We start from the raw sequence: 27,500 nt of genomic DNA on the forward strand, positions 1-27,500 counted from the left end.
ATGGGGATACTCATGTACATGTATGGACACCTTGGTATGGGGATACTCATGTACATGCATGGACACCTTGGTATGGGGATACTCATGTACATGTATGGACACCTTGGTATGGGGATACTCATGTACATGCATGGACACCTTGGTATGGGGATACTCATGTACATGTATGGACACCTTGGTATGGGGATACTCATGTACATGCATGGACACCTTGGTATGGGGATACTCATGTACATGGTTTTTCTTGTACTAATGTACATGTATGGACACTTGCAACTTGCAAGTATGAAAAAGGCACAATTTCCCGAACTTTGAGGCTCCATAAGTACATGTACAACTAAGTGAATACCGGTATATATCCCCGGGTGCCAAAGCATAATATGAGGATTTTACGAGCATAATGCGAGAATCCATAAGAGCATAATTCCTTGATTTCGCGAGCATAATCCGCCGGAGCCTAACGGCCGGCCATAGGGTGGTGTGTGTATGTGCGTGTGTGAGCGTGTTTATTTCATTTTTATTTTATTTTTTACAAAGACCACTTTAATGCCAAACATGAGATGCAGCTAGGGGAAGCACGCACAACCTGAATCGTGGCAGTGGTGGTGAGGTTTGGGGAGCTCCGCCGACCTAGGGTCTCCACTTCATGGCCACCTAGATGCACCAAGCGCGCGTGTGTGTGTGTGTGTGTGTGCATGTGTGTCAGAGAGTGTGTACGTATGTTTGTGTACGTCGTGAGTGTGTGTGCGTTTACGTGTGTTTGTGTGTGTGTGTGTATGTGTGTATGTGAGTGTGTGTGAGTGTGTGTGGTTGTATGTGTGTGTGTGTGTGTGTATGTATGTGTCAAACAAAATTCAATGCACATATCCCAGTGTATTGAATATCGGCTTCTCTTCTCAGCACACTGTCTAAACATGTTCATGTTATGAATACACCAGCAACTGTACCGTATGCATATCTACTGCCTTATTCATTTCTATAGACATGCATTCTGTATCTGATCTAGGATTTCAAACCAACCGGGCAAACGTACACGTAGATATACGGCACAACTCTTGCAGTCGGGTCAGAGCCGGGTCTGGTCAAGTGCAGTTACTGCATGTAGATCTACATAGATCTATTATTATTATTATTATTATTATTATTATTATTATTTGAAACTCGGATGTTGAGCTATAAATAAATGTAGAAGAGAAAAGGACATATGGATACGAGTTAAGAGGAACTATCCATCACTGTAATATGATACTATATACAGTCAGAAAGTGCAATAACTAGGCACAAAACTGACAGTGTACTGAAACATTCGACGTCCTGACACCTAGCTTCAACACATCTCCGTAGCGCTAACCGACAGCCTTCCAACTTGGAAGGTTCAAGGTTATGGAAAGACCAAAGAGGGGAAGGCAAGCGCAACGAAAACGAGCAAAAGCTACAGTCCCAACGGAACAAAGAATGTCGATTGTTACTGGACGATGACGAGACCAGTACGATATTTGACAAAGCGGTCAAACTACAATTCGAAGCAGCAAAGCAGCACACCACCCAGCTTGGGTGGGTCATAAATATCCCCCCCCCCACCCTCCGTAACAATCGACATTCTTTGTTCCGTTGGGACTGTAGCTTTTGCTCGTTTTCGTTGCGCTTGCCTTCCCCTCTTTGGTCTTTCCATAACCTTGAACCTTCCAAGTTGGAAGGCTGTCGGTTAGCGCTACGGAGATGTGTTGAAGCTAGGTGTCAGGACGTCGAATGTTTCAGTACACTGTCAGTTTTGTGCCTAGTTATTGCACTTTCTGACTGTATATAGTATCATATTACAGTGATGGATAGTTACTCTTAACTCGTATCCATATGTCCTTTTCTCTTCTACATTATTATTTCTCCTTTATTCACTTCTTTCGAAGGCGATAAGCCAGACCCACCGGGAAATATTTCCATGGGTGGGACAGCAAAAAAGAAAGTGAAAAAACAAAAACAAAAACAAATAAATAAATAAAACCTAAAAACCAAAGGGACAAGAACTAGTTGAAGGAAGAGGAAGAAAGGAAAGAAACTCAATCCGAACTCCAACATCAAAACAATAATAAAGAATTTGCAGCGACAGGCAAAATACATCAACCAATGAAGGGAGTAGTAACAAAGGAAATATCAGTCTTTATCAGTCGTTATTCAAGTCTCTTAGCTATTGAACATGCAAACGCAGCAGAGGTGCATCTACATGTTAAGGATAGTTCTCAGTATTTTAATCGAACCTTGTATAGCCTCCTGTTGCACAATAGCCAGGTCTCCTCCCTGCACAGTCCGAAGGCATTGAGGAGTCTCCCCCACCAAGCCTCCCAGGGCACCGACAACCACAGGGACCACGTCAACCTGGTTGAGGGACCAAATCCTCGAAATCTCCCGCTTCAAATCATAATATTTCGAGCGCTTTTCAGCCATTTTCTTATTGATGTTGTTCTCACCAGGAACGCTGATGTCTATAATGTAGGCGATGCGCTCCTTGTCATCAACAAGGAGCAGATCGGGCCTGTTTGCTGAAAGTTTCAGGTCAGTTGGGACCGAATACTCCCAATAGAGGCGATACTGATCACTCTTGACCAGTGCCTTGAGCTGGTGGTCGAATCGTGAAGCACCAGTAGGTAGATCTCGTGCTTTACACATTTCGAAGTGCACATACTTTACTATCCGGTTATGTCGTTCAATGTAACTGGTCCGAGCAAGAACTGGGCAGGCACTGACAATGTGGTCAATTGTTTCTAAGCTGCCCTTGCAAAGCCTGCAATTGGCATCAGTTCGAGCAATTGACTTCATTATGGCGTATTGGTAATTTTTCGTTTTGAGGGATTGGTCTTGTGCTGCCATAATCATGCCTTCAGTTGAAGGTTTCAGTGTCCTTGATTTCAACCACATGAAGGTAAGCTCCTTATCTAGGCGATTCTCCTCCAATCGGCTCCAATATCTCCCATGCAGCGGCATAGTGGAAAGTGTTTTGGATTTTCGCTCAGCGCACGCTTGTTTAATGGTATGCTTATTGGGTAAAGCTAAAGAGTGGTAGTGGACAACGATCACCATTGATTGTCGAGCGAGCTGATGGATGTATTCTTGCTCATGCCACAGACAAGGCCAGTCGAGTTCGAGATCACTTCTCCTCACAATTCAGTGCCAAAACAGCAGGTGAAATACCACCGCCATCACCATACTCCCTCGCCACTCCCATCTCCGAATCTGAAGTCGCCACTGCCCTCAAGCGCCTGCGAAACGGGAAGGCCTGTGGTCCAGATAAAATCCCAGCAGAGCTCCTGAAATATGGATCCGAGGTGCTAGCGCCGGTCATAGCAAATTTCGTCAACGCTGCGCTCTCGCAGGGTGCCAATTTATCGACGGCTATTGGACCAGGAATACTCATACCTCTCGCTAAGCCTAACAAGCCCAAGGGTCCTGTAACCAGTCTGCGGCCCATCACTTTATTAAACTCTATCCGCAAAGTGATATCGATCATTGTGCTTCGGCGCATCACGGAATCCGGGGCACTCTCTCGTCATCTTGGTACTACACAGTCCGGCTTCCGCCCGGGCCGTAGTACAGCGGACGTGGTATGGACCCAGCGGTGGATCGCTGCAAGAGCCATTCGTTACCGACAGCAATTTCACATTCTAGGCCTGGACATGTCCAAGGCCTTCGATACGATTAACCGCCTGAAGCTGCTGGAGGTGATGTCTGCAATCACCAATCCAGATTGCACATGTCTCATCCACCACCTACTCCACAACACAACTATCACTGTTAAGGTTGCAAGTGCCACAGCTGAACCGTTTGAGAGCACTATTGGAACACCACAAGGCGACAGTCTCAGCCCAGTTCTCTTCATCTGCTATCTGGAGGCTGCACTACAGGAATGCAGAACTCGTCTCGCGCCCCGCCCTGCTGGCGACGCAAGTCTACCACCAGAGACGGGTTATGCAGATGACATCTCCTATTATTCAACCTGCAGGCTGTGGCTTGAGAATGCTCTGCCTGTAATAGCAGACACACTGCACGATTGGTCATTAAAAGTAAATCCAGATAAAACAGAGTGGATCCGTGTGTCACCTGATTCCGAGAGCTGGCGGACATCTAGGCAGCTTGGCTCCTTGATGGGGGAGGAAGAGGATGTTCGGCGCAGGATGGAACTTGCCTCTCGCGTGTTTGGCCAGCTGTACGCCCTATGGCTGCGTAGAGATAAAGTAGCGGAGAAGACACGCTTACGCCTGTACAACGCTATCGTACTGCCGACATTCCTGTACAATTGCGAGACCTGGGGATTATCGTCAACAGCAATGGCCAAGGCAGACGCATTCCACCGGCGTCAAATGCGATCACTCCTTGGAATACGATACCCAGACACAATTTCAAACGACGACCTATACCGCAGAACCAAGAGCAACCCTATATCAGACACAGTTGCATGTAGGCGACTACGAATGACCGGTCATGTGCTACGGATGGACACGGACACGCCACCGCAAGTAGCCATGAGCGGCTATTTTGACAAGGGCAACAAAGCACCTCGTGGACGGCCAAGGTTGACACTGGCCACAAGTCTGGTTGCTCAGCTGAATAAGCTGGGTGTGCCAATGAAGACCATGGAAGACCTTTCCAGGTGCCGACAGCAAGCAGCAGACAAGACAGACTGGAGGAAACTGTGCAGCTCGACACCCGGCGAGAAATCGGTATCAGCAGCTACTACACCTAGCTGATGATGCTCACAAGACAGAAGCGGAAAAAACACTGAATTTCTTTATTTAGTGCTCTACTACGCGAAATGTGCTATTATTATTATTATTGGGTAAAGCTGGTCCAGCTGCTGGCAGATCCAAACTCGACAGGAACTTAGCGGCCTTTGCAGTTATCGAGTGGCTTTTTGTTGTAGGTTTTTGTTGATGATACTGATAAAGCAGGCTTATTCTGTCTATTGGGCTGGTACTCATGTAGCGGGCCAGGCCACACATGCTCCGGCCGTGCATATCCTCACAAGAGACCAAGCCCCGGCCTCCATCTCCCCTCTTCATGTAGAGCCTGTTGACTGAGGCTTTGGGGTGGTGAAATCCAGACGCAGTCAAGGCTGATCTTGTCGCTCGATCTGTGGTCTTGATTTCAGCCTCGGTCCAATTTACGATTCCATAACTATAATTATGTCATAACCGGCAGAGCATACGTATTGATGGCCTTGATCATGTTTCGCGCATTCAATCCACTGTTAAGAAGCAAATACAATCTCTTTTTGTATTCTGCAGTGAGTTGCGTCTTGAGCTGCGGGTGAGGTATCATGGCTGCTTGCACTACTCCAAGGTACTTGTAAGTTTCATTGAGTCGTAGCGACTCTGCAATGGTCTCATCGCCAACCTGGATAGAGCATCCTTCATCTGGTTTTCCTCTCCTGACGTGCAGCACGGCACACTTGGCCGGGTTGAGATTCATGCCGATGTCATCACCAACGCCACACACGGTAGACACGAGGGTAGTCACATCCTTTGTAGTTTTCCCATAGAGTTTAATGTCGTCCATGTACCAAGAGTGATTGATAGACAACTCGGCGTCTCTGCAGCTGACTCTGTATCCCAAAGGCAATCGGTTGAGCTCAAAACTGATTGGGTTTAGCGCCAGGCAAAACAGTAACGGGGATAATGTGTCACCTTGAAATATGCCTCTTCTTATTGAAATGTTGCCGGTAGTGGCCCTACATCTTCCCTGGTCGCATATGTGCATTGTCGTTCTCCAGTTCTGCATGCTACGAGCAATAGTTGTGACCAAAGACGGGTGGAATCGATACATCGTCAAAGCATGTAGAATCCATTCATGCGACACACTATCAAATGCCTTTTTGAAGTCCAGGTATGCCATGACCAGATTTCGCCCTTTCGTATGGGCATCCTCCAGAATCATCTTATCCACCATCAGGTGCTCCTTGCAACCAAGACCAGCTGCTGCACAACCGCGCTGCTCCGTTGCAAGTATTTCATGTTGATTGATGTGCTGCCACATAATCTTCGATATGGCGGCGGTAAAGAGCTTGTACTGTATCGGAAGACACGTAATTGGTCTATAATCTTTGGGCATTGCCGAAGGTGGAGAAGTAGGCCTTGACAGATTATGCTAGCATAATTTTTCGCATAATTCCTACTAAAATCGAATAATCGCATAATTCGAGGCAAATTGCATAAATTGGAATAATCCGCCTGTTCGCATCAAATTCGATACAGTTGTACATGTTCTACAAGTACAAGTACAAGTAGATCATACTAGATGCACCAGGAAGTCGTAGGTTTACGACTCCTTTGATAACATGTCCCATCCACTACAATCAGTGACGGTCGTAGCTTGGTCGGACGGTGCGTTGACCCCGACGAACTTTTGCTACTACAGTACAACGCCCTCTACAAAAAATTCCCCTGTCATTTTGCATGCACAGAACCATCATATACAGGTACACTGTACCTGTACATAAGCAGCATATGTGAGCATAATTTGATAAGGTTTAGCATAAAAATAGCATAATCCTGCAATTTTTTCAGCAATGCGAAAAGCATAATTTCACGAAAATATTAGCATAATCTGTCAAGGCCTATGGAGAAGTCTTAGGAAGGAGAGTAGTAGCGCCAGACGTCAACCATCCCGGAATGTCACTGTGGCCATCTATCACCCTCTGGAAGGCTCTCCGAAGGTAAGAGTGCAGGCTTGTCAGCCTCTTCCACCAGTACCCATGCAACTTGTCATGGCCCGGAGCCCTCCACAAGGCTAGTTTGCGCAGGCAGTCAGCCAGGATGTCCTGGGTGATAACTGCGCTACTCTGCACAGGGACGTGTTCTTCATAATATTCTGCTTGCCTTACATACCACTCACCAGCGGTGAACGGCGCAGGTGTAGACAGAAGATCACTCCAGAATTCGGTGGCTTCACCCGCCTCTGGAAATTGCGGCGTCTCCAATCGATTTGAAGCACCACTAACAGAGTGTGCAGGCTCCCGAAGCGTCCGGTAGAAAGCACGCTCATTCATTTGGAACATTTTGTTGGCTTTTTTGGCCTTTTCATTTTCTCGGTATCGACGCATCCTGGCTGCTAGCGCAAGAAGTCGATCTTTCTTTCCCTGTAGCTTCATTTCCAACTCGTCTGTGTTTCCGACTTCAACTTCATATCTCCTCCAGAAGTCATGATGTTTCTCCGATGGATATCGTAGCATGCTGGTGAGTCGGGAAACATCCGAGCGGAGTTGATCGATTTCCTTTGTCAATCGGATCTGCCACTGCGGCGGATGGTCCTTGTCACTTCCGTTTTGCTTGGCATTGCCAGTCGGATGATTCTGACTGCCTTGGATAGTCGATATGCAAACGCAAGCACCAGCATACACGAGGCAATTGATCTCATGGAGCGACGCCTCACCATCAGGAAATAGCCGGCGACACACAAGCCTGAGCTGAGAGTTGACCATGGCGGTAACACTGTATAATAATTTATTTTGTACATGCTTTTTTGTTGGATTAGGGAGGCATTGTCGCTGTGCCATGTCGGCCACGACCTCTGCACGATACCTCTTCTCTAACTCCTCCGTTACATCACTAATCTCCTTGGGCAGCAGCTCATCTTCCAGGTTGTACTGCTCAGCATCAGTGTTGGTGGCGTTTTCTACAGTCGGTAGATTGGGTTCAACACCACACGCCACATCATCACTGTCATCACTGTCATCACTAGTACTAGGTAACTCACATGTACACGTACCGTGGGGTGAACTGCTTCCACATGCACAAGCACACACAGCCTGGCCATGCGGTGTCATGTCAGCAGCAGTAGTCGCACCAGCAGCAGCAGCAACTGCACCAGCTGTAGTAGCACTAGTAGTACTAGTAGTAGCAGAAGCACCAGCACCACCGCAGCACCCCGCCAGGCCTCGGTCGCCTAGCGCTCCAGTCACCATGGCTTCCTCACATAGCACATCCCGAGACGCCTCTGGACTGGTCTCCGTCCTTGCTGGTTCTTCTGCCGTGCACTGCTGACGAATGGCCTCGACATCGGCGGAGGAGAGTCGTCCGCTCTTCCGAATTTCTCGCAACTGGTTGGCCAAATTTACCTCGCTTACCTGTCTCTCCAGGCCCCTGCCACACCAAGCATCGTGCATCCGTCGCATGTACCCACGGGACTGGACACCTCCAGGCGTCGCAATTGCGTAGCACTCAGCCAACACTCTCACTTCCTCCTCCGACCAGCGCTTTCTCCGGGCCCCCTGGCCCCCATTTCCAACCATTATTGAAATAAGTATTACAATGAACAAAACGTTCAATTTTCTGAACGGACGAGCCATTGAGCAACGCTAAGGAAGCTCTGCTCATCAGAGCTCAGAAAGTGCAACCGTTCACATCGTTAGGAAAAATTATTATTATTATTATTATTATTGAAAAATGTGAAGAAATTGTGTAGAGAAAGAAAGGGATTCAAACAAGTTTTCGTACAACACTCATCAGGAATCGTCGTTGTACTCAAGGACACTGAAACAAAAATTGAACTATTATAGAAAATCTAAGTTAGAGAAATAACACTAAGAGCAACAACAGTGAAATTTACAAATGTGAATTTTAACAATCAAAGCGAGAAATGAACAAAGGAGAAAGGAAGGAAAGACAACGTGATAACACATAACAGCAGTACATTACACCTAGAACATTAACGGCCAAGCTTGGCCGCACTAAACACGACGCGCATCATGGCTCCGTTTAAATGCTTTTCGGCTAGTGTGTTTCTGTGGTATAGCGGACTGAAGAATAGTAAACGTGTTTTGCAATATATGTATGAAGCTATTTTGTATATAGTATGTTCCCATTCCGTTTTTGCTTTGGTGTAGCCCTGAGGTTGATTGCTTATTTATTTCTACCCTTCCTCTCTCCATACTTCTGTCCCCCCCCCTCTCTCTCTCTCATTCCTTCTGTCGTCCACATGTATCAAAGGAGGCGAAATCGCCTGTTTGTGGTGCGACGTTAAATAAACTTCTACAACAACAACAACACGTTACTTGAACAATTTCAACCCAATTATACTATCTTTCTGTACACACAAATTAGGCTTGTACAGACGCTGACAGATAGCTTCCAACACCTTTCTATTTATGTTTGCCTTGGAAAGGACAGGAGTCGACTAAAGTTTGTAGTGCAGTCAAGTCCGTTGTTCGTCGAACATACTATGCAGTACACTTTGTGCCAGTTTTTACGACGATGCGTGCGTTTACGGTGCGGAAGGATGTCCTACCAGCCCTTCACCTTAGTCATCTTATTTACAACTTTGAATGCCGACAATGCGCTAGTCGGTATGTTGGTAGGACTGTTCAGCACCTGAACGCACGCATCAAACAACACACACCACGTCACATACTTCCACCTTGCGCACAACAACAAAGACCGAAGCGAGGGCGACCTAGAAAACAACCATTAACCACACAGCCGTTGCCTACACAACCCGTGGATCCTGGCTCTCAGACTGTGCTTGCTCCGCCGTCGTTGGTGGCGGTGGTGGAGGAGAATGGGCGTGGTGGCTCATCGGGTCGGCTTGTGTTGCCGCCTTTGCTCCGGCCGTCGGTGGTTCCCTCGTCAGTGCCCCCGGCGGCTTTGGCTGAGGCGGTGCCGCTTGCGGTCCCGGTCCCACTGCCTCCTCCTGATCCTCCGCCATCGGTTCTTGCGGCAGTGGAGCTTGCCAGTGGCAGATCGCGAGCAACACTGACAGCTGCATTAACACTACAAATGCCGACTCAAAAAGACCCACCTTGCATATCAGTAACTCCCACACCAACACCAACAAGGCAATCTACAGCAACCACAACTAATCCACCATCCAAGCCCATAATTGAAAGACCAAGACGATCAACAGCCAACTACAACAGAAGCTACGCACTCAGCGGACGAGGGCGAAAGGAGGGACGTGATAGCAGGGGGACGGCCGAGTTGGGTTCAATGGACCCGGTCAGGCGGGATGGACGAGACAGAGAGAGTACAGAGGAAGCGGAGGATGGAACGGACGGCGGAGGGAGCAGTGGGTCGGAGAGCAGTGATGGGAGTGATGGTGAGAGTGCCGGTGAGAGTGTTAGTGTTGTGCGTAGGTTTCGTGGTAGCAAGTCTTCAGTGTACAATCATCTGCTGGCTAGTCCTGATTGTTGCGGTGCGTATTCCGACTCTTCGTTCACTGTATTGTGCCGTGGTCGTCATGGTTATGGACTACAGTTAAAGGTGTTGGAAGCTATCTGTCAGCGTCTGTACAAGCCTAATTTGTGTGTACAGAAAGATAGTATAATTGGGTTGAAATTGTTCAAGTAACGTGTCGTGTTTAGTGCGGCCAAGCTTGGCCGTTAATGTTCTAGGTGTAATGTACTGCTGTTATGTGTTATCACGTTGTCTTTCCTTCCTTTCTCCTTTGTTCATTTCTCGCTTTGATTGTTAAAATTCACACTTGTAAATTTCACTGTTGTTGCTCTTAGTGTTATTTCTCTAACTTAGATTTTCTATAATAGTTCAATTTTTGTTTCAGTGTCCTTTAGTACGACGACGATTCCTAATGAGTGTTGTACGAAAACTTGTTTGAATCCCTTTCTTTCTCTACACAATTTCTTCACATTTTTCATAGTTTTATTGCACATTGTCTCCACAGTTTTACGATTATTATTATTATTATTATTATTAAATTTTTGATAGGGCAATCCCCACAGGCCTAAGGCCTTTTGACAGGGTACCCTAAAAAATGAAGAACAGAATTACGGAAGGTATGCAAGGAAGAACTTGAGCGGACCTCCACTGGGAGGGCATTCCAGCGGTCAGAGCCAAGGAAAGTGACAGAAAATAAACCATAGCGACGTTTGGCTGTCGGAAGAGCAAGGGAAGAGGACACTTGAGAGCGGGTGCGAGAACTAGATCTGCGTATAGATCACATGTATATTCATTTTGGTCTCTAGCTACATGTAGCAAGATTGTATCTTGTCCAAGCACTGTCATAAGTTATGATTTTCATCCTTTGAGCAACTCTCTTCAACTTTCACTTCACTTGCCAGCTTCGACGCTTCACTAGCAGTCTCCAAATTACGGATTCCTAATTGTTTCTGTTCCTGTCCCTGCCCCTAACCATGTCCCTTTACCAGTGAATGTCCATGTCCCTGAGCGTGTATCCGTCCGTATCCCTGACTCTGTATCTGTCCATGTCACTGACCGTGTATCTGTGTAGTTCCCTTTCACCTTTAAAAATTGTGTTGTTGATATAGGTCTACCTTACTGGTTTCTCCTCACTCCTGCTCCTAGCCGAACATTTGTTTGACATGATACTAGAATATGCATCAAAGAGACTACATGTACTGGTACTTGATTTGCTGATGATGTAGTATATTCTGTACTATGAGATGAATTACTCTAACATCACTTTAAAAGCTTGTATGCTCCTTTAGCCCCTTCCTCAGCTCACACAAGCAAGTCCATAGAAAGGTTGCACACAACGGAAATTCGTAGCGACGTATACGAGTATTTTTAACGAAAAATCTAACGAATACCGTATTATCTCTAATATAAGCACAGTCTCCAATAATAGCACGTCTCCAATATTAGAACACCTTGGGGCGGCATTCAAAAAATAAAATGCTCAGTCTCCATTATAAGCACACTGTGTAAATTCATATAATATCTGTACCGGCGAAAAAAAACCCTGAAATGCGTGTGTCTGACATGAATTTGGCATGGCAACATGCCTCTGAAATGAGGTTGAAATAATAATGGAACAGTCTCCAATAAAGGAACGTCTCCAGTAATAGCACGGCGCGGAGGTACATTGAAAAAATAAAGGACCGTGCTTATAATAGAGATAATACGGTATTCGTAAACCATGAGGTTGCGCACACTTGAACGCGTGAACTAAACGTAGTGCCCGTAGTTAGGCCTTGACAGATTATGCTAATATTTTCGTGAAATTATGCTTTTCGCATTGCTGAAAAAATTGCAGGATTATGCTATTTTTATGCTAAACCTTATCAAATTATGCTCACATATGCTGCTTATGTACAGGTACAGTGTACCTGTATATGATGGTTCTGTGCATGCAAAATGACAGGGGAATTTTTTGTAGAGGGCGTTGTACTGTAGTAGCAAAAGTTCGTCGGGGTCAACGCACCGTCCGACCAAGCTACGACCGTCACTGATTGTAGTGGATGGGACATGTTATCAAAGGAGTCGTAAACCTACGACTTCCTGGTGCATCTAGTATGATCTACTTGTACTTGTACTTGTAGAACATGTACAACTGTATCGAATTTGATGCGAACAGGCGGATTATTCCAATTTATGCAATTTGCCTCGAATTATGCGATTATTCGATTTTGGTAGGAATTATGCGAAAAATTATGCTAGCATAATCTGTCAAGGCCTACCCGTAGTAGTGGGTCGACGCGGCGGCCGCGCGGGTGCGAAGAGTCAAGACAGGGAGTTGTAAAATATCAGTATTTTAGTACTCCAGGTAACGAAAAGTATTTTCGTAGATCTGCTCTGTTTCGGTCTTGACGGATCTTCGGAGCAACTTTCGTTACTCGAACCCGGCCGGTGGAAATTTCATTATGCGCAACCTCTCTAGTAACTCGCGAGGAATCTTTGGATTGATTAGCGCTGGATTCGAAACACCTGGTAAAGTTTGTTTGATTCCTTGATAGATGTTATGGCCTGGAGAGCACGATGAAAGACAAGTACATGTAGTGGTCTTCAAGCGCAGTCTTTCTCAGCCTACTCCAGCTCAACTGATGAGAGATAAATTCCACGAAACACTGTGCATTGAACAGGGACCGGTGCTTTCTTGCACCTTTGCCCGGTCGAAGGCTCGACGGGTATGGCGTGTGCCCTGGATGGCAGTCGTCATGCCGTCAACTGGCGTCGAGTGTCAAGCCAAGTCAGTGACCAGGTGACAGTTCACTGACACTGACAGACTCAGTGGATAGCACGATCTTCAGGCTAGGGTCCGTAGGGATCTGACTAGGGCTAGGGAGCAACCAACAGTTTCCATGGTTTCGTGCCCTGTATTGTGGATTTGTTTTGTTTGATGACGTCAACAGATGTACAGGCATACATGTATCTGCCTACTCGCCACTCGCCAGTCAGTTTGTGGTCGACCGCCCAGCTAGCCAGGCAGGCTAGGCTAGCTGTCCATGATCCATGACAGCTTCATTTTTATGCGGTACTGCACTGGGTAGATCTACTGGAGGATTGCTTTCCGAAATGCTTACGAACGGGGCGTTTTCGGCACGCGGCTGCGCCGTTTGCGGTACCGGTGGCCGATTGCGATCAAAACGTTCACCCACTGTTGAGGCGAGAGACAGCTAGCTCTTCATGTCTGCACCTGTAGAGGGGACGGTTTCAAATAGGACATAGGTTGCAAACCGGAACGGACTCAATATTCACTTTCTCTCTAGGTATTTTGATTAGAAAACATATGTCACAGTGAGACTACGATGTGTTATACTCCGAGCCAAAATTTCATGGCTCTGCGATGACCAGAAGCGCCATATCAAGCAGGTGAGTTTTTGACGTGTTGCTTCGCACTGCGACTTGAGTTTTACGACTTTCGAAAAATCAACTTCTTGTCGCAGGTAAACAGCGGCTCGCCTCTCGCCAATAAAGCACCGCATACCAATCAAAACTAATGGAAGCACACACAAGGCTTATTGTTACTCTGTACTGGCCGTCGTGGAGCGATAGCAATTACCTAATTTCAGACCCAGAGTGAATTTGACGTGCACTCTAAAACGTGTCCGGTTTGGAGCCACCTCTGATTTGAACTTTTTTGAAGCGAAAAATTGGGCAACTTGGAGGCAATGGGTCAACACAAAGGAGTGGCTCAGTTCGATTGACTCTGGCCCCAGAGCAAACTTCAACATGCCAGTTTCCTTCCACAAACATATTTCGAGTGAAAAATCAACGTTGATGATCCGTTTGGGTCTATACAAATTTGGCTGTCAAAGCGTCCCAGTATCGAGCCGTCCCCTCTACATGATATTGTATTTGTAGACTGCAAACAGGGAGGTGAGAACGGGAATGCATAGCCCAGTGCGGAACGGGACTAAACTTCAGTCTGTAGTCTACAGACTACACACACACACACACACACACACACACACACACACACACACACACACACACACACACACACACACACACACACACACACACACACACACACACACACACACACACACACAATGCAGTGTACGTCTAACGCCATAAAAAGGTGCTGAACACTCGCAGACACAATCAAACACACAGTTGCGAGAGCAAGACGATTGTGTGTTACACTATTATAATGCAATGGCAAGGTTCAACTTTGAGACTCAGCTCCAAGAGATACTTGGTGTCCCAGACTCAATTTGGCTGGGACGCGTCCAAGTTGACCTGAACAAACCCGAGATAGGCCGTGGCTCGGATGCCACTGTGTATACAAGTGAGTTGGAGGGTCTCCCTGTTGCTGTGAAGGTCTTACATAGTATTTTACTCCAACAGGGCAATGTCGGGCGTGCAGCTCTTCTGCAGCGATTTGGCACTGAGTGCCTAGTCATGCGGCGACTGCAGCATGAAAGAATTGTGCGACTGCTCGGGATCGGCATTGCTCCCAATCAATCTCCGTGTATAGTGGTAGAACTGATGGCCGGCTCGCTAGGTGATCGAATTGGAGTTGTTCCAAGAGAGCCATTCGCGCAAAGCCTTCAGTATCTTGTCGACACGGCGGAAGGTTTGCGCTTTCTACACGGCAAGAACATTTTGCATCGCGATTTGAAACCCCACAACATCTTGATCACGGCAGGGAGAGCCAAGATAGCTGATGTAGGTTTGGCCCGCTCTCTTCACGGTGGTCAAGGTGCAGACTTGACAACTCTGACACGGTGCCCCGGTACGCCTTATTTTATGCCGCCAGAGAGCCTGCAAGTGGGCACAACATACGACGAAAAACTGGATGTGTTTTCTCTAGGAGTGGTGATGCTATCGCTGCTTGTGGGACGACCGCCTTCCCCAACTGAAGCTACTGTTCTGCTGGAGAATGGAACGCGGAGATCAGTTCCGGAGGGTCGCCGACGCAAAGCAGATCTGGATCGACTGGGCTCGGATCACCCACTACGTGTTCTCTAATCGTGTCGTGTCTGCATGATGATCCTGGATCTAGACCAACATCGGCTGATGTTCACATGCACTTACTGCAGATCTCACTTCCCTCTATGGTAAGGATGTACTCACATAGTATAACATGACATTGTACTCACTGTGCTGTACTGTTAGCATACAGCCTAGCTGGGTATACATGCAATGTGTACATGTAAATGTGCAATACTGGCTGATGCATGCCTGAATGGTGCAGCTACCAGAGCATACATTAGACCTGGCTTTGCCTATGTACACACTCATACTCTAAGGGCACGTTCGCCAAATTGTCACTCTTTGACTTTTCCAGGAGATTCGTTTTTCTGAAGAGGTGGCCTTATTGGCCTCTTCAGAAAAACAAACTCCTCGAAACTCCACAACCTCATCCGATGGGAGGGGTGGATTAGTTCCGAAGAGTTTGATATGGCCCACGTAACGTAGTACGCGGAGATGGTCGATCTTATCGGACGTCATCATCGCCAAGACAATTCGACTGAAAAACTCTAAAATGACAGAAACCGTTCTAATGGGACACTTTAACTAATCTCTTTAAAAAATTTGTTCGAACAGTTGATGAAGACAATTCGAACGTCCCCTAAGTCTTAGCTGGCTGTGCAGCATGACATTATATTACACATGATAAGGATCCTGATCTTTCAGTGGAGGCGGCGCAGGCTGTCTGGACTGTTACACTTCAAAAAGGCAAAACACTGACGTGTGCAAGATGATTGTATTGGAAAACACAGGCCTCACAATAACATGCTGGCTGGTGACTGGCTGTTCCCATGACATCAGCCATGTGACATATACATAGCAGTAGTATGCATCTGCAGTATGCATAGTATAGCCCAGTGAAATTATGTAATCAACTGGGGGGGGGGGGGGTTGTTATAGATTTGTATAGGTCCCTTATCCAGAATGATAACATGAAAACATAAAGTAGTGGATCAGAGCCATAAGAGGTCGTCCGTGATTAAAAAATTAAAAAATCCGTCCTCATACAAAAGGGGTTGGGCGATCAGGGGTGCTGGCGGAATATAATTTTTTTATTTTTCCGAGTCCAATTTTCATAAACTTTTTTACTTCAGTGACTTTCATACAGTTGTTGCACTGGCTTTGCAGGGTACTGACTGAACTCGTAGTGTCGCAAACACCAGTATGATGAACATGTAGTTGTAGGACGTGCATGGCCACTGGTAGACCTACTAAAACAAAAACAAACAAAAACCAGAAACAAAACAAACTAGTACAGTAGCTACTAGTACAATGTACCTGACACAGGTGCAGTCAGTGACCCTGGGGTAGGGTCCAGCGGCTAATGCTCTGAAAATGTTTGTATAATGCTAATCATAATGCTCCAAAAGCTACCTGATAATGCTGATTATAATGCTCCAACAAGGGCTATAATGCTCTTGGTTTGGAACAAAAATGGAAGAAAAGCTGCACATTGTCAAACACCCAGGAAAGGTTGCATATAGTCAATCTGCCTCTGAAGCTGCTGCAATATCTCTCACGAGCTCCACCATTTCTTAGCACTATAAGACATGATCGCGTCTCCATTGGCTGCTCTTCATTGCAACTTTGATGCAGGGCTGTGGCTGAACAGTGGGTGTATCAAATCATTTCCCTTGCTTATCCATGAAGTGGGATGTGAGACCATTATTGCTGGTGATCAATTGGATGCTGGAAGCTTATCATGGGAAGTGATATTCCCGCCTGCAGACAAGCTGTCACTGCTTCCACTCTGTGAAAAATGTCTTCATCTGAAACAGCTTACGTGAGGCAAGTTCCTGAGAGACGATCTCAGATCGAGATCCCTCCCATTTGCGGAAATCCTGAACACACGTGGTGAGAAGATATTTTGCCGCTCTACACCCTCTGCTTGCGCTGTCTTTTTCTCCTGAGGTTGCGTGGAGACAAAATTTAATGGTTGGCCACAATACTCCTCTTTTCTGATAGCACTTGACTAGGCCTTGCATTACAATCGTCCACGACGAACTATACGTGCTTCACCAGGAAAGTAAAACATGCGCTGCTGAACACTCAAATCGACTTGGTGCTGCGTCCATGAGAAATTCTAGTTCTTTTCGAGCCTGCTGAGCTGGACTCGGCAAAGGCAGCTATTAATTTTGGAGTAAGCTCTATCCGCTTATAGCCGCTCCTTCATGCAGGTCCAAATTTTTATCAATGGATTAGTGTTTACTTCAGTATCGCTAGACATGCTATGGCCAGAGCCTATGGCATAACACTTGTTATTAACAGGAAACTCCTCTTCCTCTGTTTCAGTTTGATATTCACTTCGCGTAGATCTACGTAGTCTCCTCCATCATCCATGGCTCTCCATGATTTCTAACAAAATTCCTCGTAAGTCATCGTTACGGATTTTGTGCACTTCGAAGTATAAACAGCCTCAATTGCAACGTTGGGCATGCTACATCACATGTACATTTACCTGACATTGCTACATAAAGACTTTATGTTGCAATGACATACTGCATGTGGTCAGGTAAATGTAGCGCTAAAGGTGTTACGTGTGACGGTGTCTACACTCACAAAGTCATGTGCCGGTACAATATAATGGCGTTGCATGCACCTCATGCAGTCATGGCTTTAGCCGATTGTTGCCAAAAACCATGAGATTTCCCGACATTATCCACTATAAAACTCGTTATGCCACTCAACCTCACATAATGCTCGTCTTGTTCCTTCCTAAGGCCACCCTTTGTTAATTCATTGTTTAACGTCCTTTTTTTCGCGAAAAGGTACGCGGGAGGGCGGAAAAAAAACAAAAGCCCATTCCAAAAACTGGAAACCCCAATCAAACATTTTGACCAGTAAAGCATGTGATATATACAATGTATCTGGGTCTAACGGCACTTGCAGGCATAGAACAACACTCTTTGATGGTACATTGGAGCACATGCCTGATGAATCCAACAAAACAGGTACATAGCATGGAGTTAGCATGTCATGAATTCATTACATCTGGATTTTTACTAGGACACACACCGTACAATATTTAAAAGCCAACAAAAAATGAAAAAGAACACAAGACAAAGGCATGCCCGGGAGGCAAGATTATAAGTTTAAGGTCATGATCGGCACACTGTGAAACTACACAATCATGTATTTACAACTTCGCATATTATTGGTACTACTACTTTCTTGTTTTTTTTCCGGTGGGAGGCAAAAATGTACGCGGGCGCGGACGTTAAACAACGAAAAAAGAAAGGGTGGCCTAATGCTCCATAATGTTCTAATGCTCGGATAGGCTTATAATGCCGAATATAGTGCCGGCATTATCCGCTGGACCCTACCCTGGGGTCAGGATTTCTTTTTTTCTAGCTGGGCATTGGGAAAAATCAAAATATTAATGGAAAAAATTGGGTGGGTGGTTTAGAGACAATTTTGCACGAGGGCGGATTTTATAATTTTTCGACAATTACGGACGAGACTCCTAAATCCATAATAGCAGTGACCAGTTAGTACTACTCAATGTACAGAGATTACTGCTCCACTCCATCAATTTTGAATTCTTCCTTGCAAAATAATTGAATGCTCTCTTTCAGATATGTGAAATTGTCTTGTTGTACTACACATCACAGGATTTTTGTGTTTTCTGGGTAGAATTGCTTCAATTGGGTGTACACAGAGCATAATAATCCATAGTGTATGTGTGTGTGTGTGTGTATGCGTGTGCATGTGCATGTGCATGTGTGTGTTTGTGTGTGCATGTGTGTGTGTATGTGTGTGTTTGTGGATGGTGTTATTTTTGCGTGTCTGTCTAGTCGGCAGATCGCTATTTGAGTCAGTTTGCAGACATTCTGACTCAACTGCAAACGATTTCCACACAACAGCAGGCAATCATCACCCGAGTGACAGCTGTGGAAGAGAAAGTGAACCGCATGGATGCATTGAGGGAGAGAGTTGCCAACAACGACACTAACCTCAGTGCCCACTCATCAACTCTCGCTTCAATCAACTCCACAATGGATTCACGCTCGGCTGCAGTGGATACACGCTTGGCTGCAGTGGATTCACGCTCGGCTGCAGTGGACTCACGCATTGCTGCGCTAGAATCACGTATCTCCAGACAGTCGTCTGGTGCCAGTACTCACCGTCTGACGGCGACTACCTCACACAGCTGTGACTCTATTCCCCAGTCCTCTCCATCACCACGCAGTGCATCTTCTGCAACACCACCGATGATGTCATCCGGCGCTTCCTCAGCTCAAACACCGGTTAGACTTAGAGTGCCCAGACAAGGGTCAGCCTCAGATCAGACTACCCTGCCCAGAAACACGTTGTCACCTTCACCATTAACAGCATCATCAGCAGCGGCAGCAGTAGTAGCTGCATCTGCACCACGGCAGGTTGGTCTACTTTTGAAAGGCTTACTTTTACAAGTACCAGTTTATGCGACGGTGTATTAAATTTTTCCTACAGTCTGTTGCCCTGCATGACTGGGTGTATAGTGGTACGTGTATGACGTCATCATGCATTAGTTGATTATAGTTTACATACACACAACACTGGTGTCTGTTCAAGTCAGAGTTTCACTATGCAGGGCAAAACCATGAGTATATATGACTAGTTATGCTACAAATGATATTAGTTTAGTCCTTTCCTTCGTTCGTTTTGCTGCCGACTCCATTGTTGTTGCCTCATGTTGTGGTCATGGTAACGTTTGAAACTGCTTTGTCATAGACCTTCCGGAGGATTGATAGCGCTGCCAATTCTGATCAATTTTTGTAGGGTTGTATAGTCAAAAATGTGTTCCCTCACCTTAGGGTGATGTATATCCCATCATCTACTCCTTATACGAAACATGAGGCCAATGAAAATTTGAAATCGAAGTATGAAGTGTATGACCACCCAGCCAGGTTTGACATCACTACTTTCTCCCTCTATTGTCCTAGTGTTGATTGGTGTTGTTCTTACTGCTCTCCTGTATTGCAGCGTGATTACACACAGATCTGCAAATCAAGGTATTCATTTGGTAGCTGCGGCAGTGGGAGAGATCAGTTTGACGGCCCTTGGGGACTAGCAACCAACAAAGCTGGTGACCTGATCATCTGTGACGTCGATAACCACAGAATAAAGGTAATGGAACTCACAGTACATTGCTATCCGGCAACTTCGGTGTGTATATAAATGTCACTCTGATGGATGACCTGCTCGGAAGGGTCTGTGTGTGCATTAGTAGAATTGAAAAATAAGGATCCCAATTGGTCAAATTGAAGATGCTCAAGACTGTCTGAAACAGTAGTAGACAATCCCTTGGATGAATTCTTCAACATTCTAAATTTTACTTAATTGCACCATCCAGTTTACCTGTACACCCAGTGAACACAAGAGCTGAGAAGTTGATATAAGCAGAATGTCATTTCTCTTCAGAAGTGATCAGTTTTTTCTAAACTATCAAACTGGAGAAAGGTGATTATTGTAAATCACAAAAGACTTTGAATACCTGTGACATCCCACACCTAAATGTTTTCTTGGCCGAGCCATTCCAATTGCACATCACCACCGCAACGAGGACATTTCCATTGTGATATTGATATCTCAGACCCTGAAGGCAGCTGCTTTGCTCCAACAGAGCCCATCAGTGGTGGTTGGTAATAGTGGATGATCCGGGTGAAGAGATAATGTTATAATAGGGTAGAACAGTCGCAAATGTGCGCTTTCTACATCGAAGTGTGGCATGCCATAGGACACTGAGGCTATAGGTGATAACAGATAGTGCAAGTGTGCGTTACTGGGACATGCTTTCAGGTCGTCTGCAGTACTAGAATTGGTGCAAAATCAACAAACAAAGAGAGGTGCTACTAGTAGCCAATAGCCACTCATACATACGAGTGCTGAATGTCCAAGCACTGCACGCTTGTATTGTCACATCTGTTAAAACTGTCCGTTATCACCTAACCCCTTTTTGCTAGGGCATGCCACACTAGAGAGGAAGTGTGAAATTGTGAAATTCTCCCGGGCCCCTATACAACATCTGTTGTGATCTCGAACTCATCAGTCACTGAACTGATTGTATTGTAAAGAAGACGCCAAATATAACTGGAGTATTTGATACTAGAGCCAGCAGATGGACGGTTTCTGCAATGAGCCAGAATTGCTAGAGAGAGCCTGAGTGAGAGGGCTAAAACGGGTAAAGAGGAGTACAGTTTGAGGACTACATTGCCCCTCACTCGGCTGGATTCGTAATCAAGCCGCTTCTGACACCATGTTGTGATCTTGAACTCGTCAGTCACTGAACTGATTTTATTGTAAAGAAAACACAAACTTATAGAGTGTGAAGAAGAGTATAGCGAGAGAGAGAGTGGTGGAAGAAGAGCTGGGGTCACAAAGGGTTATTTGGAAAGGATTGGGAGAACTTCAAATTGCTCAGTGGTTAGAGCATTGCTCATGACAGCAGGGTCCCAGGTTCGAGTCCTGGTGGGTCTGGCGTTTTTTTCTCTTTTCAGGCAGTTCACTTCCCCGACTGATCATTATTATTATTATTATTATTATTATTATTTTTCCCGTTTGTCTCTTTCCCTCAAACTAGTGAAGATTATTATTATTATTTTTATCATTTATTATTATTTTACTAGGGCAGTCCCCACAGACCTATGGTCTTCTTACAGGGTGCCCTAGTCACGTGAAGATAGCGGAGCGAAATGCAGCAGGTAGGGATATGGTGCGAATCGCGGCAGGGAGCGAGTTCCATCGGTCAGCTCCAAAATAAGATACAGAGTGATAGCCAAAATACAATCTGGCATTGGGCTGTACCAGGCCGAGCGATTCCTGAGAACGGGTAATTCTAGCAGTGCGGGATGATGAGACAGCACGAGGAGTGAAAAGTCGTCAAAGTAGGGGACTAGCACGAGCATTTATGCATCTATGTAGAAACACATAGAGGTTGGCAGCATAGCGAATATTTAACGGTGTTAGGTGCTGTCTAGCTAAGGCAGTGCGGATCGCCCGATTCGCGATGCTAATACGAGCGTTATAGGTGGTCTGTCACGGGCAGTGCACGTACGCATTGCTCGCGTACTCCAGGGTAGATTGGACAAATGCAAGATAGAAAGTTTGCTTGGCTCTAGCACTGAGAAGGTGACGGCAACGGCGAACTGCATTGACCTTGGCATTAACTTTACTTCTAATGTTACTTACTTGCTGTTGAAACGACAGATGCTCATCTATGATGATGCCCAGGTACTTGGCTTGCTGCGATTGCTGTATACGGCTGTTGCAAAACTGTAGGGCACAGTCTGCATGTACATTGGGTTTCCGTAGCAGCAGGAATTGCGTCTTGAATGGGTTCAGCTGTAGTCCACGGGCCTCCAGAAAGCTGCTCACACGGGTCAGATCATGTTCCAAGGTCTGTGAGGCAGTGGAAGGGGACGGGTCGGCAGCGTAGATGTTGGTGTCATCTGCATACAGGAGGCAGAGGGATGACTGTAGGCAGGCTGGTAGGCGCCTGGTGTACACCGTGAACAGTGCCGGTCCCAGCACAGAGCCCCGAGGGACACCGCGATTGGCCGTGTACGGGGTTCCAGGTGGTTGACGGAGGAATTTCACTTGCTGTGGTCGGCTGGACAGATAGCTGGAGAGCCATTGCAGAACAGTGCCTCCTACTCCACAGCGCTGCAGCTCCAGAAGGAGCTCACCATGCAGGACACAGTCAAAGGCCTTGCTGAGGTCGAGGAATGCTACAACCACGTTGCCAGAGTCCAGAGACTGCTGCCAACTGTCAATGCATAGCGCCAGTGCGTCACCGCATGAATGACAGGAGCGATAGGCGAACTGTTCGTCAGGTATAACGTCACCTGCAGAGACCATGAACTGCCGGAACTGGTCGTAGACGATTCTTTCTAGGACTTTGGAAACGATGGGAGGAAGGGAGATTGGTCTATAGTTTGTGGGAGCGTGTTTATCACCTTTCTTGAAAACTGGACAGATTTGGGCAAGCTTGTATTGTTCGGGGAATACGCCAGTGGCTAGGGAGTTGTTATAGATTTCCGCCAAGGATGCAGCTAGATACTTGGAGGAGGCACGCAGAAGTGAAGCAGGAATGTCGTCAGAGCCGGTTGCTTTCCATTCGTCTAGCTTGCATAACCGTCGTTCCACGTCAGTCGGGGACACTGGCCGAAATGTAGTGAATCCAGTTGCTTTGCTGGGGCCTAGGGGTAACTGTGACCCAGTGTTCAGTGTAGGATCGCTAACTTGAGCCGCAAACACTGCACTTACGGCCGGAACGTCTACAAGTAGAGTCGTCGGTTGTTGCTTCCTAACTAAGAGGTGGTTCAGAACCTGGCACTGAGCTCGAGGGTTGAACCGACTCAAGATATCTCAACTAAATTGTCCTGGCTGTGGTGGTGATGTGCAAGTGGAATGGGGCGGCCGACAGCGCTTTGGGTGTGTATGTGTGACTGACATTTTTGGACGAGCTTTTCGCTAGATTCACACTATAGAACTGCAACCAAATGTTTACTACATGTATGTTTGGATCTGGGCTATGTATGGGTGCATGGTTGTGTTAACATTTGTAAATTGCATTCCTTTTTGTCAATACACTTAGATACATGGGGTTGATGGCCAGTTCAAGCAGACGACTGGTCGGATGGGTACAAGCTGTGGAGAGTTCAACTACCCAGCAGCTGTGCATGTAACAGATGATGAACGAGTGATCATTGCTGATTCTGGCAACAACCGACTACAGGTATGGTCTTGGTGTTCCAATCATGTTGTAAGGATTACATGTAAACAGTAGCCTCTTTTACGTGCAAAATTGATCAACAATGCAGTAAAGCCAGCTGCTCAGAAAAACTTCAAAAAGGCCCAGAGAAACAAAAGAGAAAACCCGCACACGGTGGGGGGCAGTCCGTAAATTCATGTATTTACTTAGAGACATCTAGTAGGCGTTTCTTTCTTGACCCACCCACCCCCAGCAAGCCCCCACCCCCAGCAAGGCCCCACCCCCAGCAAGGCCCCCCCAAAATGCAGATAAAAAAATTATCGTGTCCGTTCCCGAAGGGAACTCACGTCGGCCGCTAACACCCAGTAATACCACTCGAAATAAACACCATGCAGCATTGCTATGAACACATATACAGTACAGTCGACTCCACTCATAACGAACTCACATATAGCGAATTTCGTGACATAGCGAACCCTTGTCCATGTCCCTGTTTGAACCCATACAAAATTGACGCTTTATAGCGAACAGTTTTCGTTTATAACGAACCAAATCTTGTAGGGCCGCATGTACATGTACATGTAAAGCAAGTGCACCTGAGTCATACTGTCATGGGCTACATCATAGTACATGTGCACCTGAACCTGAAACCAGGCTCAAGAATCCTGTTTCACACCTACAAGTCTGCTGGTAGCTAGCTGTCACTGCATGCAAGCGCATGTTTCTGGGAGTACAGCGTATGGCTGTGTATGTGTCCCTGTCTACCATGGTCTACTCTGCCGTGACGGGTGTAGTGCAGTGTAGTGCATCTCAACACCTACCTGTACTAGCTGTAGCAGTGCTACATCATGTGCATATACACACGCGGTATGGTATGCATGCACTCCGAAATGTATTTTTTAGAAACGCCTTGCAGGCGAACCCACCACAAACGCCTGTTAGACGTCTCTAAGTAAATACATGTGTTTACAGACGACCCCTGAGTAATCAACAACATACAATTACACATACATGGAAAATTTACACAAACTATGTTGTCATTGGATACCCACATTATAACCCATACAAAAGTAAATACCTCTTTGTAATACAATTTTATTGAAATGGTTTTCTTGCTGCAATGATGAGCACTTACTAACTAATGGCTCATGTTGCGAGCAAAACCTGTATTTGTTGGGCAGCACCACTGTTATTTCACACAAACTCTCTCCTCTTCATACATTGGTCCACACATGTTAACACCCAAACACACACTTACACTAACATACACTCACACACGCTCAACCACCCACCCACAGAATACGCACTCAAAAACCTGTGCACATACCTGCATACATCCATTCTCTCTCAAGTGTACACAGAACCACACACACTGCCAACTTATGACATTTCGTGGCCAAAGGTGATGAAAAGCTTATAGAGCAGATAACAGGTAGAAACCAGGATTGAGCTACATTGCAAGGAGATAGAATGTGTCGCGCCTCCAGACATGTGTGGCAAGCGAGATAGCGGAGTTTGAAGAAGAATCATCAACAGAACAATGAAGCAGACTATCGCCATTGTGGGGAGAAGCCCAATTCATGACCGTCGTAAAGCACCGCATTCTGCCATTAGCCGTCTCAGACCGACAGATTATGGGGATGTCCCTAGCCGAAGTTTGAGGTCATGAGCAGCTGCATCCCATCACCTGTTTTTTTTTACTTGGAGCACATCCAAACAAGTACATGTATTGGGCAGCTGTCCAAACAGGAGTTGATTGGAAATCTGGGAGGTTTGGCATTCTGGCAAGGTGACCTAGCCCCTCAGGGCAATGCTGGCCAAAACATGTTGAAATGCCTGGTTTCAAGGTCTGCTTTCAGCGGAGTCCAGCACTCAGTACTATACACTAGGATGGAGGATATACAGGAAAAGTTTAGATGTCATTTGGTGCACAGGGACAGGTTTTGTGGACAAAAACACATCACAGTTCACAAAATGTATTGTGTGCTTCAACATTGCGCCGGCACAATTCTCTTTTAACGAGTAAACCGGTGTAGCAACAGAACCAAGGTAGAGAGGAATAGGGGCAAATCCTCTGTTGCCTTCCCTTTCACAAAAACAATGTTACCGATGTCAGATGGTGTGATGTTCCTATCAGCCACAAGGAATTTTTTATCTTATCGACATTGATATTTAGAGGGCCCAGTTAGAGCCAAAAAGACACATCCGGCAACGCACAGACCCCTCCCCCCCCCCACAAAAACACACCTAAACACACATGCACACACACACACACACACACACACACACACACACACCATTGACCATTTGACGCCCATCGCCAGAGGCGATGATAGCGATGCTACAGCAGAAGCCATAGCAGCTTGTGCTGGGGGGGGGGGGGGGCACACACACACACACATACACACACATGCGCGCATGCACACACACACCAGGGTCGGATCCAGGATTTTTCCAATACACTCATTGCCGAAGTTGTGTTGCCATGGTGCAAAAATGGCGTTGGATGGCTACGCCTGAGCGCTCGCGCTGTCATCGCAGCCCACGACACGTCTTCCTGCTGTGCTTTCTTGACAAATTATTTTGTTTCGCTTTGTCCTTGTTGCTGGAGGCTTTGATTCTTTGAGATACTGTAGAGCGATTTGGAGTTGTTCAGCCGAGAGTAGTCGTGAGAAATGGAGAAAGAATGTGAGAGAACCTGGACTGCGGATCAAGTCGCTCTGTTCCAGCGGAGGCGAGCAGAGGGTTACGATCTCAGTGCCCAGGCACGTCGCTCCTGATTATTTCAAGGGGCTCGATGTGCAAGTGGCACTCGAAACCAGTGCTGCGCAGAGTGCCCATGTTCCTGCCAGTGTCGCTGCTTCAGCCGGGCTGGCGCTGGTGTCTCCAGTGCAAGCAGTATACCTAGTAGCTGAAACCACTCCTGAACCTGCTGTAAAACCCGCCGCTCAGGGCAAGTGCAAACAGCAGCTGATGCTGCTACTGAAAGGGCCACATATTCACTTCTGTCCAGCTCTGTCCTGCGCGCTCCCACCTCTTGTGGGGATCTCATGCGCTTACGCATGCAAGGGCTGCGCCAACTTTGCAAAGACAGTATTCCCTACCAAGGGCGTGTATCCAGACGTGATCTTTACCTTCTCATCTGTGAACATCTCCACTTGAGTACTGCTGGCGAAGGGGTTCCAGACGAGGAGGCAGACAAGCCTGCATTACCAAAGCCAGTAATGGCAGCGTACAAGAAGCTACCAAGCTTTTCACACATAACATCTGGCTGGTCTCTATCTCGCCTAACTAAAATCCCTTTCTTCATTACTGAGGCTGTCAAGCACTATCTGTTAAATTCCCCGGGAAAAGATTATGACAAGGAGAGCTTGCAGTGCTACAAGCAACTTCGTGAGTACCAATTATTTGATGAGCACCACCTTCACCATTTGGAGGGAAACCTGTTTGCAGGTGGAACAAACTTTTGTTTCGTCCATGCGAAATGCTGGCCATCACAAGATACATCAAAGCAAGCCTACACGTGTATCGTCTGCATCAGCAGGGACGATCCAGTGTGCTAAGGTGGATACTGCCAGTGCATTTCCGGATAAGGAGAGTGCTGTTCACATGTCGCGGCTTTGCTGTTTGCGCAGGATGATTTTTGCAGC

The 27,500-nt window shown here is 46.5% G+C and overlaps 2 protein-coding genes across 2 annotated transcripts in view; both read left to right on the forward strand.

Moving 5' to 3' along the window:
- Positions 1-27,500, forward strand: part of LOC135818259 (uncharacterized) — a 202,863-nt gene that overhangs the window by 23,919 nt on the left and 151,444 nt on the right. The window lies entirely within an intron of this gene.
- LOC135818255 (E3 ubiquitin-protein ligase TRIM71-like) overlaps positions 15,191-27,500 on the forward strand; it is a 22,817-nt gene continuing 10,507 nt past the window's right edge. Inside the window, exons 1-4 of the mRNA XM_065331612.1 lie at positions 15,191-15,241; positions 18,950-19,534; positions 20,121-20,264; positions 23,734-23,874. Of these exons, the coding sequence (XP_065187684.1) occupies positions 15,209-15,241; positions 18,950-19,534; positions 20,121-20,264; positions 23,734-23,874 (903 nt within the window). The 5' untranslated portion in view covers positions 15,191-15,208. The remainder of the gene's footprint in view (positions 15,242-18,949; positions 19,535-20,120; positions 20,265-23,733; positions 23,875-27,500) is intronic.

This window comes from Sycon ciliatum, chromosome 5 (assembly GCF_964019385.1).
Source record: "Sycon ciliatum chromosome 5, ocSycCili1.1, whole genome shotgun sequence".
NCBI classification, from domain to species: domain Eukaryota; kingdom Metazoa; phylum Porifera; class Calcarea; order Leucosolenida; family Sycettidae; genus Sycon; species Sycon ciliatum.